Here is a 19,358-nt window from a genome sequence, read left to right on the forward strand (position 1 = left end):
CAGTTTCTTGTGGAAGGGTCTTTGGCTGTGATACAGCCTGGTAGGTACCATCTTGTTGATAGGATATCATTTGATTGAAATAAACTTGTGTTTGTGCAGTGTGTTGCTCTGTGAGTGATGACTGTTAAGTCAGTACTGCTTTTTGGTGTCACCTGCGAAGACTAGGAAATCAAGAAAAAACACCTTGTAGGCAGATCAGAAAATGCAGATGTAACAGTTGGGCATTAAGAGATGCTGAAGGTCATCTTATTGTTGAATGTATTTATAGGTAATAAAAATTATGTGGTGATAGTGATCATCATTTTAAAAAGCCAGAAGGCAATTTTTTGCAGTTTAGGCAAGTATTACCAAATGTTAACTTTGCAAATTTGAATGAATCACTCATGCTGTCAAAAAGACAACACACAAAATAATCAATAGCATCAAATAAAAATCTACAGAACTGTCATAATCTTTTGTCAAATGTTTTACATTTTCCCTATAAATAAGACTATTTATATTGATTCTTTGGGTATGGAGGGTAGTGAGGTGGATAGGAGGTAATTAAAAGCATAAATCTCAGGAACTTGTGAAGGTAATTTTCTGTTTTGTAGACAGAACTGACAAAATGATGAAAGTTGTTAGCTCCAACATGACAGAAATATTGCATGATTATAGGGTACAGGGTTATAATGTTCTGAAAGTTCTGTTCAAGTAACAGCTATATAACAGAGCTTTTAACTAAGTTTGGTTAGATATTTAAAATATGAGTTGACTTCTTATGACATGTCTGAGCTTCACAGCTTTTTGATTTTTCTGTGTCCTTTGCAATAGTAATCTGCCTTACCATTTGGAGAAATTAGGTTTTAGAAATCCATTGAGAACAGAATTGAAAAAATAATGCATAGCTTTGGGATAACAAATGTATGAAAACTTCACTTTTGCAGATTTCTTCAATTACATCTATTATTAATATCAAATGAGATAAAACTAAATTTTTCAACACCACTTCCTAATTTATCGCTTCATGTAATTTTCTATTAAACTTACGATTCTAGTCTAGGTTCTTAATTTATATACTTCTCACATTAATGTGCAAATTCTTACAATAGGGTTCTAACAGGTAAACTGTGTGATCAAACATTTGGTAGACCTCTTAGTTTAAGAAAGGGAGCTTTATAGTTTAGGACCTGCTGTGAATTAAAATGACAATGTTATGCATATAAATACCTCTGTGCTCCTCCAATCTTGCACAGTTAGATGCCTTCTCTAACAGGACCACTGCCATTGCAGCCATGTTAGGAGAGCTCTCATAGGGATGCTGCACACACTTCATTAAACCGCTTATCCGTACTGCCTAGTATAATGCAATTATGCCTAGCTACTTCCACACTAAGAGCTTTACCTGCAAAAGCAGTGAATTTTTTCGTAGTTGAGACTATGTTGTTATGATGGCATTCTGTAGTTATCAGGAATTCTGGAAGTCACAGCCTTGCTTAGATCCATGCTTTTACAAGAATACTATTACTTATCGCCCAGCACTACTTAGGCTTTATTTATATCTTTCAGACACAAATTCTATTGATTTCAAAATAAACTTGGGTAATTCAAGCTATTGATAATTTAGGATAAAGGCCCGTGTATTATGAGGATGTTGTAAGTATTCTGAAATAATTATAAAATAAGGAAATTCTGTGTTAATGGTATGGCCCCTGGAATTGGAATCAGCTTAATGTATAAAAATGGGCAGATACACAGGTGTTGAGAGGTGGTCTTTCTACGGTGTATGTTACGACTATATTTAGGACATGCTAGATTTTTTTTTTTTTTTTTTTTAGCTCAAAATTATGTAAAACTTCTTATGGTATGCAGGAAGAATTTATCTTTGTAGATACTCCAGAGCAGAATAGAAGTTTTCAGGATTATTACACATCTGTTAAGTCTTCCAGTTGTAAATTATCAATGTGGTTGAACTGTTATTGGCAGAAGCTTTTGTGGTATTTTCAACAAAATATTTTTCGTTGGAGATTACCATTGTATTGACACCAAATGAATACAGCATTTGAGATAAAATTGCTGTTGGGAAGAATTCCCATCCAGGGTGGAATTCCTGCTTTAAAAAGATGCAGTAGCAAGGGGGAAGAAACACGAGCTACGAGCCACCATGTTCAGTTACATTTAGTTGTGGCACTCACGTGGTATTGCAGAGCTTAAGGCATGAACCCAGACTTCCCATGGGGATACTTCAGAGTCTCCCTTTATTTCTGTATTTCTCCTTCCTAATGTCATGCTGCTCTACATATATTTAATTTTATCTTTTAATTGTCAGACCGGATAATGCGGTAGCAGATTCAAGCATTCCACTTAAGTGTTGGCAGCCCAATCAATGGTCTTATTTCCATCAAGACCTATTGAAGGGCTACTTCAGGTGATCCCAAAGAAACCTGAAAAAATCTTGATCTCACACACATACACACTGAAGCATTAGACTTAGTCAAACCTTGCATCAGGTTGTCATTGAAGGGATCTGGTAGGTTAATATTTCATCTCTTTATGTAGTAATAAATTCAGTTAATTAGTCATTCACACACCAAATAGATTCTGAAACTCAGTCACTTGTGAACTGTCAAAATGAATACTGCTGATTTCAAATATACTGTCAGTCATTGCTCCTGACAGGGATAATTTTCTGTAATCTTTTGTACTGCAGTCTTACCTAAATTTCAAAGTTTTCTTAAAGGTAATACCACTATCAATGAATCAGTATGATCTGTATGTTTCCTGGTTATCTATATCTTTCTATATATACATACCTATACATATACACATATTTAAGTTTATGCAAAGTAAAGCTACTGAGGTTATTTTAAGCACTATAATATGCTAATGATATTCACATTTATTTTAGAAAGCATGTTTACATGTAGAAGATGAAGATTTGCATTGTTGATGTTTTAATAGACGCAATCTGGTATATAAGGCTAACGCATTGTATGTAGCCTCATAGTTTAACTTCCTGATGCTTAGATTTCAAGCTTAATAATTTGGAGTTGAAAGTAGCAATTAACTTTAGATTTTAAATAAAATGTAATATTTGGATCATTTGCGTGTCTCAATGAAATATATTTTTGAGAGGAAAAACTTGTACTCTGTTATAACCAAGTCATTAATCCTTATAGCATAGAAGGCTTTCTTAAAAACAAAAAAATCATAAGGTTTAATTGGTTGGGGTTTTTTAATTACTACTTAAAGACTGTAAATGAAACTGAAAATCTAGATTGCTTAAAGAGAGAATGGGCGTCCTCCCACCATTTTAAGGTTTAGAAATTTGAAAAACAGTGGGAGAAAATTGCATATTTATTTGTCTGTCAATGATATTCTTAATTATTTGCAGCTGAATTCAAAATACAGCTTTTCACTAAGCCATGATTTTCTAAAGATTTAGACATCTGTTTAGTGTCTTAAAATATGCATCCTGTTGATCAAAAAGTAATGCCAGGCAAATGCATAAACACTTTTGTGGAATTTGGCCTGTCAGTACAAAGGTATTTTTTGCATTCTGGTATTTAATGTCACATTTATTGCAGCTTAAAGCTTTTCCTGTTCATTAAATCTTACTAGCCAGTGCTTGACGACTTTCTATACTTTCTAATAAGTAGCGGGATTCCATTTTAAAATGTCGCAGTGTACATATATCAAGCTAGTAGACCACAGTCAGTTTTAGAACCAAGTGGAAATTAGATTTTCCTTTTAGGTAGGGAGTTCTTTCACATGAAATATTTTCTTATTCCACTTTTTCAGAAAGTGTCCTCCTTAACCTAGTAAGCATTTCATTTAAAAATTATAATAATAATAGAAGTTCAATGGTAACATTTAATTTTGATTATATAAGCAATAAATTTAACTTAATCTTTTTGAAATAAAAAAAAATAAGTAGTCCAATAATATTGAATTAGATAAATTATTTTACTCTAGAATTGATTCAGCCCTGCAGTAAATGCAGCCCTCTACACTGGAATAAACTATTATGCAATTAAAAAGCACCACAGTGCGTGAGTTCAGAGAGATTCACTAAGGTTACTTATCTTTATTTTGATTTTTCCTAATTTTTTTTTATTTTCTCAAATATTGTTTTGGTGATATGGAATTTGCATGAATTAGTTGTACTTAGTTTAGCTAATGTTAGTGATGATCAAAAAGTACATTCAGATTCCATTTAAAATATTGCATCCCTAAGATACTTACTCTTAGTTTCATTTTATATTTTACTGGAGTTTTATATTAAAACTGGTGAATTATCTTTCTTTTATACATGTGGCTTTTAAACCTTGTGTGTGGAGAACTTTCTTTGAATTATCAGAGAAAATCAAAATAAATGTTCGGCTTCTTGTCTTAACTAAAAATGAAAATTTTATTTGTCATGGCTTATTTCAAAGATATGTTTAGTATTTCAACGATGTATGTTACAAAGCTCATAACCTGTACTGTATTGCTGCATTTGTGTCAGAAACAAGTTTTAAATGGGTCTTGGAGCAAATATGTTTGCCTTTAATGTTGTACTTGTGCAAATATTTTTATAAAACTAGGGTTAGTAATGATCAGGACATTAATAATCAGAATAATTGGTACCAGTAATAATCAGAACTTGTGTTCCAATTTCAGATTCCCACAGGCATTCTTTTTTAATTTTGCTTACCATGACTCCAGAAAACTCCAATGGTTTTTGTAACACGGTTACACAGAATGCAGTTCCGTGATGATATTGCATTTCAGTTACCAAAAGGTAACTGAATCAAATGATTTATCCCACAGTGGATAATAAGCAAACTCTGAACTTCAGGTGTATCTGAAAGGGTTAGAAAATAGTGCTTATGTGGCTAGGAAACACTGCTTCAGTACCTCAAGGTATGCTCCTCTAACTTCATGTTTGAAAAGAGTATCTGTGTTTCTACTCACAGAAGAGAGATGAGTTGAAAGAGCCTAAAAACCAAAGGTTTAACAAAATCCAGTCACTGGAAGTTGAAAGTAGACAAATTTGATGTAGAAATAAATGGTATGTACTTAACTGACAAAGTGAAGCACTGAAACAGTTTACCAAAGTAGATCTTCCATCCCGAGCTAATAATTTAAAATCAAGGCTGGACAATTTTTTTCCCCCCAAGGAATAGGGACTAGTTCAAATAGTTTTGGAAGAGGCTGGTGTTTTCAGAAGCCGTACTTAGATGGTCATAGGAATACCTTTTGGCCTTATAATGTATGAATTTGATAATAAAAAGATCATAATCATTACAAAACTTAAATCAAAAGTGAGTCCATTCACCACATTTCCATAAGGCTTTGCTTGTGTTTATGGAAATCTTAATTTTAATTCTGTCTGGGCTTGTTTGTTCTCAACAGGTCTCATGTACACTGTATGAGGATTGAATGAAGGGAATCAAAGACTGTAGTAGGTTATTACTGATATTGCAGGCATTATTATTGCAAATATCAGCAGAAAGGCTTATTATCAAGGAATTGACTTACTAAGTCTTTCTCTTGAGTGCACTTATGTCTCTTATGTTATAGCTTTGGCCTCAGGCAGCATATGATCTTATCAACAGCACACATATGCGCAGAGCATAGAGTTCAAATATTTAAAGGGACATCATCAACTTGAGAATGCTTGAGTGGAAAATCCTATACTTGCTATTATTTAAAGTTAAAAGTATTGGAACAGAAAGGGTATACATACACCTCAATTTTTAACTTCACTTTTTGTACACTGTAACATATGAATAGTTTATTTAATTTTGTTGATGGTGAACACTCCTTCTAGTGCATCATGTAGCAACAGCAAAGCTTCAGAGAAATGGACAAAACCCAGCTAGGGTGGAGAGAGACAGGGTAAGACTCCTGTGCCTGCGTAAGGCCCATCCACATAGCAGGGTGCAAACAGATCTGTGTTCCTCTACCCACATTCAGAACTGAAGAGGTCCAACCCAGAAGTTGACAAGTGTCCCTTTAAGTAGTGCACATAGTAGTAGTGGTATAGCTGTTTAGTTTTTTTCTTTATAATCCTTAAATTGTGTTTGTACACATGTTAGTATTTCAAAGGTTTTAAAATCAAGAAATAGTTTAATAGGAATTGATGAGTAGACTCTTTACTTTTTTTATAATAAAGTTTTTTAAAAAAAATATTAATTTCAAAGGAATTAAAAGTAAAACTTATCTAGCAGCCTTTCGTACTGAATGCTTGCTTACTGTAATCTCCTATAAAAGAAAAGATGCAGCCACAGCATGTCACATACACTACCCTTTTGAGGTGGAAAGCACTGTGTTTCACAGGGTGTATAATCACTTAAGATGCTTCGGTGTATACGAACTTCACTCCTTTATTTTAGCAGCAGCTCTCCATCAGTTTTAACGGTGCATATAATTTTTGTGAGGACTCCAACACACTGTCTATTCTCTTGTCTGGTCAGCTGTTCTACTCTTCACATACACTCTACCGTATGATAAAACTGTTATTACATGCTGTCCCAAGGTGACTGTATTGTAATGCCTATTTCTGCTGATCTTAAAATGATTTTCCTTGTTATGGCAGCACTCTTTATGGAATTGAAATGTCTTAGGTGTTATAGCTGCTTTTTATAAAAAGCATGTGACTTGTTTCATGGCTTGCTTCATTTAACACAGTGAACAAAATAAAATAGTCCTAATCAATTGAAGTGAGAGAATGTGTTTTTGCATGAACATAGTAAAAGTTTACTTGCACTGATGTTCTTATATGCCAAGCGCCAAGGTGTGGTCATCTGGTTACATGAAGCATGCTTTCTCTGAGTGTTTTACTTTGAAATAAACTACAATATTAACTTTTTTTAGTTAATATGTAACCTTCAATAGAGGCGCCTAGTAGTATGTCTGAAATAATTTTTTAAAATTATGTTTGGAAATACTTATAATGCAAAGCTATTGCTGAATAGTATAATGTTATGAAAATAGACTGTGTTTCGTATAAAATTATGTTTCTTACCCATTTTTGGTAAATTAATTTCTTACTAAGTCAAGAAAGATGTTTAAAATCCTTAGCTGAAATTTCCAAGCTTTGGAGTTTGTATTAAGCATGTAGTTCCTTAGTTTTGCACCTAACAAAGTGGCCTGATTTGTCAAGGCAGCCGGTTATGTAGAGTCAGGAACAATAATGGGGACTCAAAATTACTGAAAAAACGGGCATTTATTTATGTGTCTAGCTTTAGCTGTGCAACTTCAAAAACACTGGCCTAGTTTCTGAAGATAGTTTTAAGACAAAGGTGAAGGAAACATTACATCCCAGTACATATTTTTACTGTTCTGTTTGGGCAAACCAAGAAGAGTACATTATATAAAGCAATTTAGCCAAAAAAAAAAAAAAAAAAAAGGCAAGCTAATAAATATAAGCTCCTCTCTTTCCTGTCCTTCAGGTTCCAATTTTCTTAGTCTTTGGAAAAAATTATTCAAGGCAATTTATAAAACAATCAAGGCTGATAAGTATTTAGTTTTCTGTGTTTTACTTGGGTCTACTGGGGTTTATAGGCATGGTGTTTCTTCATTTTAACCCTTCTTGCTTGATCTCATAGTGAAGTCATAATGTCATTAATGCCTGTTTCAATTGCTGTTAGTGCAATGATGAAAATACTCTATGACTTTTGTACTAGATCAAACAGAAGGAAAAATGGATTATTTCCTCATGTTACAGCATGGTACGTCTTTCTAACTACAAGCAGTAGACTAGGGAACAGTACATGAAAATTGAGTAGCATCTTTCTCAATTGGATGCGTTTACATTTGTATAGTGCTTTAAATCTTTAAGCATCATGGAAGCAAAGAATTACATTAGGAGTGACAGAGCTTTATGTAATCTCGAAGCCTCTTTTTCCAAGTTACTGAAAACATATACCATTCATTAAAGTCCTGTCATTTGAATATATAAGAACTTACATCTAGGAAAACTGTTAGTATAAAGCTATTAAGATTTTCTAGGTGGAATAATACGGCGCCTACTATTGAAAGTGTCACTTTTCTGCCTTGTCATCCATTGTGTTATACAGAAATACAGAAAAAAGTGAGCCTGATTTGTTCTCCTTTGTAGAGCCAGGCCGAGGCCCACTACAAAGGAAGTAAACATGCCAAGAAGGTCAAAGCACTAGAGGCAACGAAAAATAAACCCAAAGGTGGTTCTTCCAAGGACAGCACAAAGGCTAATACAAGCTGCTCCACCACGCCAGTCACAGCCAACATCTCTGACAAATCAGGTCAATGAAAACTTTTTGTTCTATACATTCTTTATTTTCTCCTTTTTTGGTGTTTGTACAAGAGGATCTGGTTGCATGACAGTGATCCATGACTTGTGTTTTCTAAAATACTTACTATGCTTTCTTGTACAGAATTGATTGGTTTTGATATTATCAAAGTGCTTTTTCACATCTGTGAAACAGCTGGTGTCCCTGAATGCTAAAGTCTATTTTTTTTTTTTAAACTTGTGAAATTTACTCTTATAAAGTGTGGATGTTGCTCATACAACAATGATAATGGATGGATGTGGGCGGAGGGGCAAGTCTGAGATGTATGTATTTAGCTGAAGCACAAGAAACCTTTGCGAGAAATTTTTCCTTTCTGAATAGGATAATATTGCTCAAACAAGAAAATACACCTACAGAAATGTAATGAAGACTCATGGCGTGGATATTTCCTGATTTCCACAGCTCAATAATGATTCAACATCACTTCTTTTTTTTTCCCCATATTAGTAATCTGAGGAAGATCAGTAACACTAATTGCAGTGGAGTTGCTTGAGTCTCTTTCTGCTCTGTCAGTGTTGTGTTACTGAATGAAACAGGAGAATTTCCTGAACTCGCTGACAGTCTGAAATACTGTACTTGTTATCCAGCAGAAAGCACCTACTGTGGGTTATCCAACTGTTGGTCTAATAGACTGCTTCAGATAAATTTGCTTCTGCCTTGGTAGCCATTTATTATCCTCTTCACTGGAGCTGAGCTTGACACAGATGTCATAAGGTGAATGACACAGACAGTTTTCTGACACACACACACACACAAAAAAAAATTCCATATCAGTGGCTATTTGTCATCTTGCTCTCTTCACAGCAGCACCAGAACTGTGTTTGTCTGAGTCTTTACCAATGACAATGGGTCCCAAATTTTGGGTTGATTCACCTAGCAAATCACATTTTAGGTTTGAGAGAGAGAACATGAATCCAAGTAGCATCTTGGGGGTAAACAGCCCATGTTACTATAAAACAGTAGCAAACTACCATTGATCTAAACAAAATGTGGACTATTGATTGGAAAGAGATTTAAAATATTTGATAAATATTTTACTCTCTGAAATATCAAAAATAGCTTTGGTTAAAATAGCTTACTGCTTCAGGTGTACACTAAGAACTCAGACAACTGCTTAAGTAAGATATCAGTTAAAACTTTAGAGGATTTAACAGGTTAAGAATGCATTCCGTGATAATGTAATTTTATAATGCCCTCCCCGACCTGTGCCAAAGGCTGAGGGCCAAATAACAAAAGTTTCAGCATCTCTTACAAACTCCATCATCTCTTCCATAAGTCTGGATCTGTCTCGTGTTTCCTTTGCCAGACTATGAGATCTGTCTCTGACTTAATTTTCTTCTTCTCTGTGCAATGTACCTAAAATCATTCACCACCTCTACATTCAATTTTTGATAAAATAATCTCACCAATGATATGGGAAACCTGCTCTTGGTATTTTTATATCGCCCTGTTTTGACAGTGTGTTGTTTTATGCTATTAATTACTCTGCACAAATTAGACAGATTACCATCTGTGTCTGTTGGATTATACCACTGCAAGTGTTCCTACATTAAAAATAAATCACAGTGGCAATTTAGTTAAATGCTTTCTTCCCGTTAGGAGAACAGTGGGATTCTCTGTGAAGGGGAGGCTCCTCAGAGCCTGTTACTGCTCTATAGGAGATTGTGGGTGGGATATTTGGGAGGACAAAAACCTGAACCTGGAGTGGCAAATTCTGCATATACGGAGGGAATGCTGGTCGCAGAGGTGGGGAACGGCTTGGAGATTGGGGTTTTTACCAGGCTATGGACTTGAAACCAAACCATAATTTTGTTCAGCTGCGCTTTCCCCTACAGAGGCTATTGTTCATCTGTTCTTTAACATATGTTTAGCTCTTTAACATAATGCTTATTGCAGCTAGAGCAATCACTGCATTGCTTCTGGGAATCAGTGGCGGGGTTTTTTTGCCTTGGAGCAAATTAACTCATACCATTTTTTCTGACTATTTTAACACAGCTTTCATTCTCTGAGAAATGGATTATTGCTATATATTAACTGTATAGGTATATTTTAGTTTTCTTTAAAAGATTCCTAGTACTATGTATTTCAGTTCATGTGTGTATTTGTGGTCTTGGTATTTTTTATCCTGATTTCCTGAGGAAATGAGACTTACGATCACATCATCTATCCTTATTTCTGTTACTCCCCGGCCCTGTCTTGACAACTTTGGCTTGTATTGCTTAGCGTCAAAAAAATTCATGAGATGAAGAGGTTTTAATGAAGCTCCTATAAGTTTGATGAAAATTGGCACCTGGGTAGAAGAGAAGCCTTAACTTATGGTCCATACTGAGAGATGCTGCCATGTGAGCTCTGTTTTGTTTGGCCTGCTGACTGGCCAGGCACTATGTTTGCCTTCAGGACGGGGGATTTGAGAGTGTGTATGTGTTGTGTAGGTCTGAAAAAACTGCATTGGAAGGACATAAGATAGGGGCTAAATGGAATCAAGGAAGGGAATTAAATTCCACCACTTGTGGAGCTGTTGTTTAACCATTGTACTTTGGAGGATTGCTAAGTTCTTGAGAAATGTTCATCAAGAAATAGGTCATTTCTGGTGTCCCTTTCTTGAGTATCGAAGAAGAGAATGAGAAGCTAATCAGAGAAGCCAGTTTGAAGTTCTTGGGTTCCTTTATTATCTGCTGTACTTCCACTAGTATTAGTGCAGAATGGGTAGGGAGTATTATAGTAAACTGATAAACTGAATTTACTATTCTCTTATATAGGTCTGCTAATAAAAGGACACAACAGGAACAACTAGCAGCTTTTCTGATGTGCTGTCATTTTGAGTGATATAATGATGAATGATCTGGAGCTCTCCAGACTGAACAGTTGCTCTATATTGAACTAAAGTGTCAAGTTAAGTTTGCTACAGAGCCATGTCTTCCGTGGGTCAGACATAACATGAGATCCAAAACACTTATTTGTCAGAAGCCATTATTGTAGTAGTAACAGGAAAAATAATTTCACTGTTAGCTCAGCTTGTGTGATGAATCTATCAAAGGCAACCCCCAAATTCATCCAGTCCTTACTTTTCAAAACTTATGATGCAGTGGTCTCTCTACAGCTGTTCCTTTCAACTTGAGAAATGTGGTAGAACTACAAAAGTTAAATTAATCTTTAAGGTCTTTTGGGAAGTTTCCAGAAGAACGTGGGCTTCTGAAGACAAAAGTGGCCTCAGCCGAATGGAAAGGGGTGACTCTGGAACTCGGTCTGAGCATGATGATGCCCAGGCTGTGACAGAGTGGTCTTCTCTGCTGACGCTAATAATACATTATGCCTCAGAAATTACTTTTGTAAATTGATCATCAGCAAACATGTAATAATAAAGCCATAGCACTGTAATGCTGAGTTGGCTGCAACCTCAGGTAAGTGGATATTGATGGGTTGGATTGCACAAGTTTTGCATCCTAACATGATTAGACTACTATGTGATCTTATTTTCTAAGCCCACAACTCTTCACCATTTAGAAAATACTTGTTTATTCGTACTTGTAAGTACCACCATCCTATCCAGTTCACTGTTTCTGCAGACAGGAAGAAAATGCCACAAATGATGCGTGACAAGGTGGTTGTTCCCATACCTCTTGTTGGGTCATGTCTGCTTGTCCGGATGGGTATTTGCAGATTGGAGGTGTCCATAGGAGACCCTTTCATAACCCATCTCCCACACAATTTCTCTCACCACCCAGGAAGTGTCTAGTAATGGCTATAGAACAGTTTCATATGCTAGAAAATCACTGTTGTGACACTGCAAGCTTTTTTGTAGCTGCTTTGAGACATGGTTACAGAACAGCAGTGTTAACAGCACTGGGAGCTGCTCTTTCATGTGGGGCAAAGACTCCCTTCCCTCCCTGTGGAAGCCCAGGATTTTCAGGATGGCTTCACACAGAAGTATACATATATGTATGGCATATATGTATGGCATTGCTTTAGAAAAGGACAGGGGTAGCAATCAGTACATAACAGTTTAGAATATTTAGAGTATGTTTTAAATATAGCTCTGAGAATGCAATAGAAGATGGTGTCTGTGATCCTAGGTTAGCATAGTCTAGATGCTTACAGTGATGAGTCCTTTAGGAATGCATATGATAATAACTGGATTGAAATGTCACTGTTTACTTACCAAGCAAAGAGGAATTCTTTGATCATACTTCCAAATCAAAATAAATAGTTCAAAATGAAGCAGACATATGATGTGGTATGACCTTCTTTGCATTTTGCTTTGATACAAAAATCAGGAAGTAAATGCAAGTGTTTTAAACTACTCAAAAGAGTCAAAACCAGGTTTCAGATTATAAAAGTAAGGTCATTTTTTTCTGTCTTTGATCCGTTCAGTATGTGCTCTATTTCCTTTGTGCCATTGAGAGCTGTTTGTGAAATGATAGGTATGGGCGTTTCAAGTTCAGTCCTCATTCAAATAAGATCAGAAGGCTCTGCTACTTGGGACTTAGTAGGTACAGGTAAATCCTTTGGATGCTCTATGAAAACTCCTTTTTGTTCAGCTAGTACAGGGATAGGCGACATTACGCACCTAACTAGGCCAAATTTTAGACACTGTTTCAGGTGCTGACCCCTCTTACTACTGCTTTGTTCTGTAGCCGTTTCTCAGGGCAGCTCAGCGAGCAGTTCACAGGGTCATGGTGATCATATTCCAGCATATGAGCAGTCCTATGTTGATCTGCTGTGTATGGCAAGGACGGCAGGAAAGGGATGTGACTGGAAAGTTGTTTGCCAGCTTCTCGTTCCTAAGTGGGCCCTGTAAGAGTTATTCCAGTCGTTACAGCTGTATAACTAAAACCAGCTGGAAGTTGTTCTGAGGAACGTTGTCATGCTAGAGTGCGGTACAGTGTCTGACACCAAACGGGCTAGCTCACATTTTGAAAACAGCCTAGACATGTTGATGGACCTAATAAATGCCATTTGATGTCATGTAGACATATGATAATTAGTTGGCCCATTAGACAGGACTGGCAACTCCAAGCTTTATCAGACTTAGAAAAGTTGACCTTGAGGCCTTGTCTATGGGTTTTAGTTCATTAAGGGCTTTCTGTGGGTGCTTTGACAACAAAACTGAGTGTTTTTTCCTTTTATTCCTGAAATAGAGTGCAACGTATTGAATCACATTTGCTTGGGAAGATTACAATGGGTTGGATTTCTCTAGTGTCCCAATTACCAGTGCTGTTTATTCATCAACTGCCAATGAGGTGTAATGTCACAAGGGAGGGCTCAGTTCATATTTCGCAAGTCCGCCATCAGGACACTCCCTTCGTCACGTTGCTTTCATTGCTTATTTTAAAAATCTTTCTGCCAATGCTTAAATTCTAAACTTTTCCATATGTACCTCCGTACTTGGAGTAACCCTAAAAATGATACCAGTTCTCTTAACAAAATCCCTTTTCACCTTAACATTTATTTCCATTTATCACCATGTTTTCCACTCATTTTAAAGGAATAGCTTGTTTACATAGCTCCAATAAACTTTTTTTTTAGATAATCCTTCAGAAATAGCTAGAAGATAGAGACACACAGCCTCCACAGCTGAACTGTGGTATATCTGTTCTGGGGAATTCTAGGTTATTTGTCATATAGATATCATTACAAGAACCTCAAAGTTTAGGGTGTTTCTAGGGCATTTATTCTTCAATCTTTTAATTCTTTGTAATGTACCCAAGTCCTCTAGGCATCAAAATATGTTGTGACAAAGTTGAATTTTGAGAGTGGGGCAGGGAGAGAGAGAGGAGCTGTAAGAGAGGAACACGACAAGGATGTGTTTGGCTTGCTGTCCCCCAATGTTAATGAGCCGTATTTAGAGGTTCTGTCTTAACGCCCCTCAAAGATGCTTGTCATTATGTCTAGCCTCCATCAAAAGCTACTGATGAGCCTCATCAGTTCTTCATGTTTATGCTTACATAAAGAATTCTGCTGAAGTTGCATGATTATTTTATAGCATATATCTGTGTTTATGTGTATTCAGATAGTGCCTGCTAAGCAGAGGCGTATTTCTGTTAGATAAAGGCTTTAGTTTATGGTCAACTAAGTAGTAAATTCAATCAGTTTCAGCCACTAAGGAGTCATTTCAAGGGCATTTTTTCATTAAACTTTCTGAGGATGGTAAGTTTTGTTCTTTTTTCATTCATGTTTCACAACCACCTGAAGATCACTTTATATTGCTGCCTCTTGAAACTCTGTCCCCAGAACACAGGTAAAGGCACAGTACAGAATTTTCTGCTTGACCACAGTGCTTTCATAGTTGGTAATATAAAATAGAATTAATAAATGCTCATAAATTCATCACAGATACAGTGTTGCAAGTACCATGCCTGTATTTACATGAACATTATATTATCGGTATTGATAGGTAAAATATACTGTCAGTGGCACATTTAACGCCTGTATTGAATTTAGTAGTAAATAGCTTCCAGGCATTTTCTGGTGGGTTATTTCAGCAGCTGTTTCAGGAAGATGCTGTTTGGTTTATGCTCTTAGGACGAAAGGTTAGCCAAAAAGATAATTAGCAATTCAAAGTCTACTAACAGGAAATCTTTATAATAGGTTGGATCTTTAAACACTTTCTTCCCTGTCACTGTTACTGTTCTTACTTTTCAAAAGTGGATATTCAAGCCTCATCTTTCCATGTGTGCCTTACAACCTGAATGGAGGAGTAGTCATTCTGCACGTTTTGGTGTTGATAAACTCCTCTAAGCTCCTGGAGGTCTTCAGGTGTTTCTTCGGTCTGTCTATAATAATGCTAACTAGCACATATCAAATTCTGCATATCTACTGAAAACTGATTATAGGTGCCATTAACTGAAAAATAAGCTCTGCAGCTGACACACTTACATTGATGAGCTGTTGCAATTCCTGTTCAAATTGAAAAAGGTCAATCTTTTCTTTCTCCAGTTATTATATCAATCAGAAATAGATTCAAGCAAGATTTTGTTTTGAAGAAATGGTAAGCTTTTTCTCCTGCAGTAATTTAAGCAGAAGCTCTGCATCAACAATATATTGTAAGATGAAATAAGACTATTTTTGGGTGCTCTGCTCTGTGCCTGAGCATTCATGTGTCCTATATTATTAAAACTGTATACCACTATTACTTCTACTTACTCCAGTTCTAAAAACTGGAATTTCATTGCATGCTTCTTCATTAGCATCCTTAAAATTGTACAGAGTTTTTTTTTACTTTGGGGAGAAGTAAAGATAGGCATTGGGCCAAGCAAGAATGACTCTACTAATGTTGCTGGACACTGGGAGCAGAGCCAGGCATGCTCTCAGCTACTGGGTTTTTTTTAGCTAGATATATGTGGTCATTTAAAGAATCCATTTATATACATTGAATCTTTCAGCAACCCTTTTATATTGTGAAATCAGGCATCTATTTTTCTTGTTTGTTCTGCTGATGATGTGCCTATTGAATATCCAAAGATTTTTTTGGATAGGATGATGAAGATAATGGGATGATAATGAGATGAATATGAAATAACAAAAATTACTAGCAAATGTATGTATGTATATTTCCACAGAGGACATAATGCCAGACAGGTGGCACTAGCAGAGCTATTATGCGTCACGTCATTCTTTACTCATTATTGTCTTTACAACATACTATTGCAAGAGTTCTTGAGTCTTCAGGTAAGGAAATGGAGAAGGGGAGAAAGTCGGACAAAAGAAGTAGCTGGCAAAAAAAGAGTTGAGACTGAGACACCAATGTCACTCATCTGCTTTGCAGTTTTCTGTTATGAAGAAAGATAATCCAGAAGTATCCTAAAAAGTGAGAGTTATGTAATGAGATTTTGTAAAAATTGCAAATGAGAGAAATAAAATATCCCTTTCTATCATCTTGTGATGGTTATTATTTTGATGACGAATGACAGCATTATTTGCCTAAGTAAAAATTAATTTGTGAACCAAGCCCTAGGTTTATTTTTAGGTGACTAAGAAATTCAAATCAGTGGAAGTTCTATTTATGTAGGACTGAAATTAGCCCTTTAAATCCATTAGAATGGAACACTCCCAAAAAAGACAGCTGCTGGTTTTGTTGTTTTTTTAACAAGCCTGGGAGGAGTAGCTTTATCTGTACCTAATACTTTCACAAAGCTTATTGAAGAAATATATCGCTAAAGAAGTAAGGCCATTCTTTTGATGCCAGACATTCCGTTTTCTCACATAATCAGAGAATAGATAATAGAATGCTGGCGATTACTCATACAACTGGTAGTTGAATGGAGTTTTGTCTGTGTCCAGTTGTGCCAAAGTTAAAGGTTGTGTCAAGTCTGTAAAATTTGAGTTAAATTTCCTCCTTTTCTCTCAGCCTTTGAGTGAATTTAGTCTCCAAATGTAAAAGAATGGGTCAGGCCCAATGCTGTTGCTTCAGGATGCTTTGGTTTTGCCCCTAAATGAGATAAAAGTTCTATTTCTTAACCTTTTTTTCTGGAAAATGTGTACTTACGATTGGGGAAAACAGTCTTGCTGATGGGTTTTTTCTATATTTCTCAGCAACTATTTAAGTAAAGGAAAAGACCTTGGAGAGTACAAGCTAGTCTAGCAGCAACTTCCACACAATCAGTAATGTGGCTTGATTTGGGTTTTTTTGGTAAATGTTATTTTTACTCATACTTAACTTTGGTTTTGTAACATAAATGTAAGCAGCATTTAGAACACAAGGAAAAATGCATGTTGCTAGGGGATGGCAGGCAATTGTGAGACCAAGAAGTTGGTGAGTTGGTTTTGATACAGAATCGTTCAGAGATCCTGAATCAAAAACAAAAGCAAAAATATCTACGGCTGGCACATCAGATGTACTTAAATAGGTCTTTTGAAAAATCTTCCTTTGTCATCCTTCTGCCTTAATTCTACAGCTGCTGTGTTATTGACCTGGTGTGAGAGATATGCTACATTTCCTATAGCATAAAATTATATATACAAACAATAGGTTACATATTATTTCCTTATTACTTGTTTCCAAGGAGAGTGAAAATATTTTGATGTCTGTTAGACAAGTTATATTTGAAATGCAATTTATTGGTCAAATCTTGCGGGCATGACTAAATACTCTATCCTCAGGCAAACCTGCCACAGAAATCAGTGAGAATGCACAATTATAGATGTCATTTAACTGAAATGAAGATGAGTGTTTCATAGTTGACTTCAATGGCAGTTCTGCCTGGGCAAGTACCGAGTAAGTAGTTCAGACACAGGCCCGTGAGAATGTACTTGCATGCAGATTGTCAGTTCTTCTTGATTCATTTATTTAGACACTCATAAATTTTATATTGAGTTCCAAAGCACTTTAGCAGCTGTGGGTAGAATTTTATGATTTTTTTTTTCACAAACGGCAAGTGAAATGTGTTTCTAGTAATATATTTCAGATTCATAGATGGAGGAGGCAATGTTATTTTTATAGTTGAGGAGATGAACCAAGATATTTTTAAGCAGAAGTGAAGGATGTCTGGGCAGAATACAGTATGTTTGTTGTAATCTTTGAATATTATTTTTCTAAGCATTCCTACATTATTAAAATGTTAAAAAGACAATGCAGTACTACAGAAAGTTTGCATTCCAGGACCTCTAAAATAAATGTGGCAGGGTCTATAATGGGCATATAAAATATTTACAAAATAATAGATGTCTGTTGTCAGAAAAAGATAAGCTTAACTAGCAAAAACATATACTTTCACCCAGATGAGAGTCACATTTTGTAATAACAGAACTTACACTATATTTCAAACTTTGCCCAAACTGTGTTATAATTGTCCAACTCTTAAATTTTTCGCTTCCAGCCAATACAGACCAGCATAGCTCAGAAAAGATGAAAGGTTAAGGTAGATGTAAAGTAAATTTGCCTAAACATACAGCAACAGGACCCAGGAAGATTAAGCTGTTGGATAGTCTCACTTTATGGATACTTGTTAAATTGACGTCCGCCCTTGCTAGCTGTGTGCTGTTACGTGTCCCCTGCTTAGATCCACCTTGTTTTCAACTGCTGGCAGCATAGTGCTACTGATCTTGCTGAATTTTATGAACAAAATTCTAGTGAAAGTTTTCCCAACCTACTATACCAGGGGTGCAATGTGTCACTGAGAAATTAGGTATTGGCAATGTACACTAGGAAATTGTATTTGTGTTTGTAGACGAGCTGGTTTTCTCCAGAACTATTGCACTGCATTTACCATAGTTACCTGTTCACCCTATTCAGTCTAAAAATGGTGAAAGGGGGGAAAAATTGTATTAATCTTTTCAAATGAGGAAAAGAGAAGTCCAATATAACCTGCATTCTGTAAAAAAGCAGAATTGAAGACAAGCATGTGAAATGGAGACACAACATAAGTTGCTTCAAGTGAGTGTTAGAAGTTAGTTTGTTTGCTCCAGACATAGTACGTACACTCCTGCATTTTGGCTAACAGTGCAGAATCAACCCTTCTTCTTGTACCTCTTGCTTTTGCACAGAGAAATTGCATGGTGTTAATATAAAATAATCGATTTTTGAAATGTGAATGCACCCAGATTTTTCTTGATCTTGGTCAGTAAAACAGACCTAAAACACCAGCCAGCCAACCAACCAAAAACAATTCCCCAAGAATCCCCAACTATGCAAGGAATTGACTGAAAATTGTAGGTGATATAGTTGGATCATCTCAGACACCCCAGTAACTGGAGCAGCAGGCACTCTCTGTTCAAGAAGGTGTACAAATAGGTGCAGAAAAGGATGTTGCAGGGCAAGATTTTACAGTTGCAGAACTGTGTGTACTTCTGAATATTTTCTCATTTTCATCAGTCTGCTTTCAGAAAGATTAAACCCATCCAGAATTTCAAAACCAAACCTTTGTACCGTTACATCTTTAATCTGATCAGTTGCAAACAATTTTGCAGTCTGAAAAAAACGACAAGTTCCCTTGTAAGAAAATTCCCTGGAGTCTTTGGTATGCCAAATCAGAAATAAAATATCTAAGAAATTAAGTATCAACATCACTGTTGTACCATAGCCAAACAAGCAGTACTTCTGAAATGAAAAAGATGCTTCAGCTC

The 19,358-nt window shown here is 35.9% G+C and overlaps 1 protein-coding gene across 11 annotated transcripts in view; it reads left to right on the forward strand.

Moving 5' to 3' along the window:
- Positions 1-19,358, forward strand: part of ZNF385B (zinc finger protein 385B) — a 178,399-nt gene that overhangs the window by 144,976 nt on the left and 14,065 nt on the right. For all 11 annotated transcript variants that reach the window (XM_087731824.1, XM_087731823.1, XM_087731821.1 and 8 more), the window contains one exon: positions 8,087-8,249. In XM_087731824.1, coding sequence (XP_087587950.1) covers positions 8,087-8,249 — 163 coding nt within the window. The remainder of the gene's footprint in view (positions 1-8,086; positions 8,250-19,358) is intronic.

This window comes from Nipponia nippon, unplaced genomic scaffold (genome assembly GCF_047370975.1).
Source record: "Nipponia nippon isolate SJK-2023a ecotype South Korea unplaced genomic scaffold, ASM4737097v1 scaffold_5, whole genome shotgun sequence".
NCBI lineage: Eukaryota > Metazoa > Chordata > Aves > Pelecaniformes > Threskiornithidae > Nipponia > Nipponia nippon.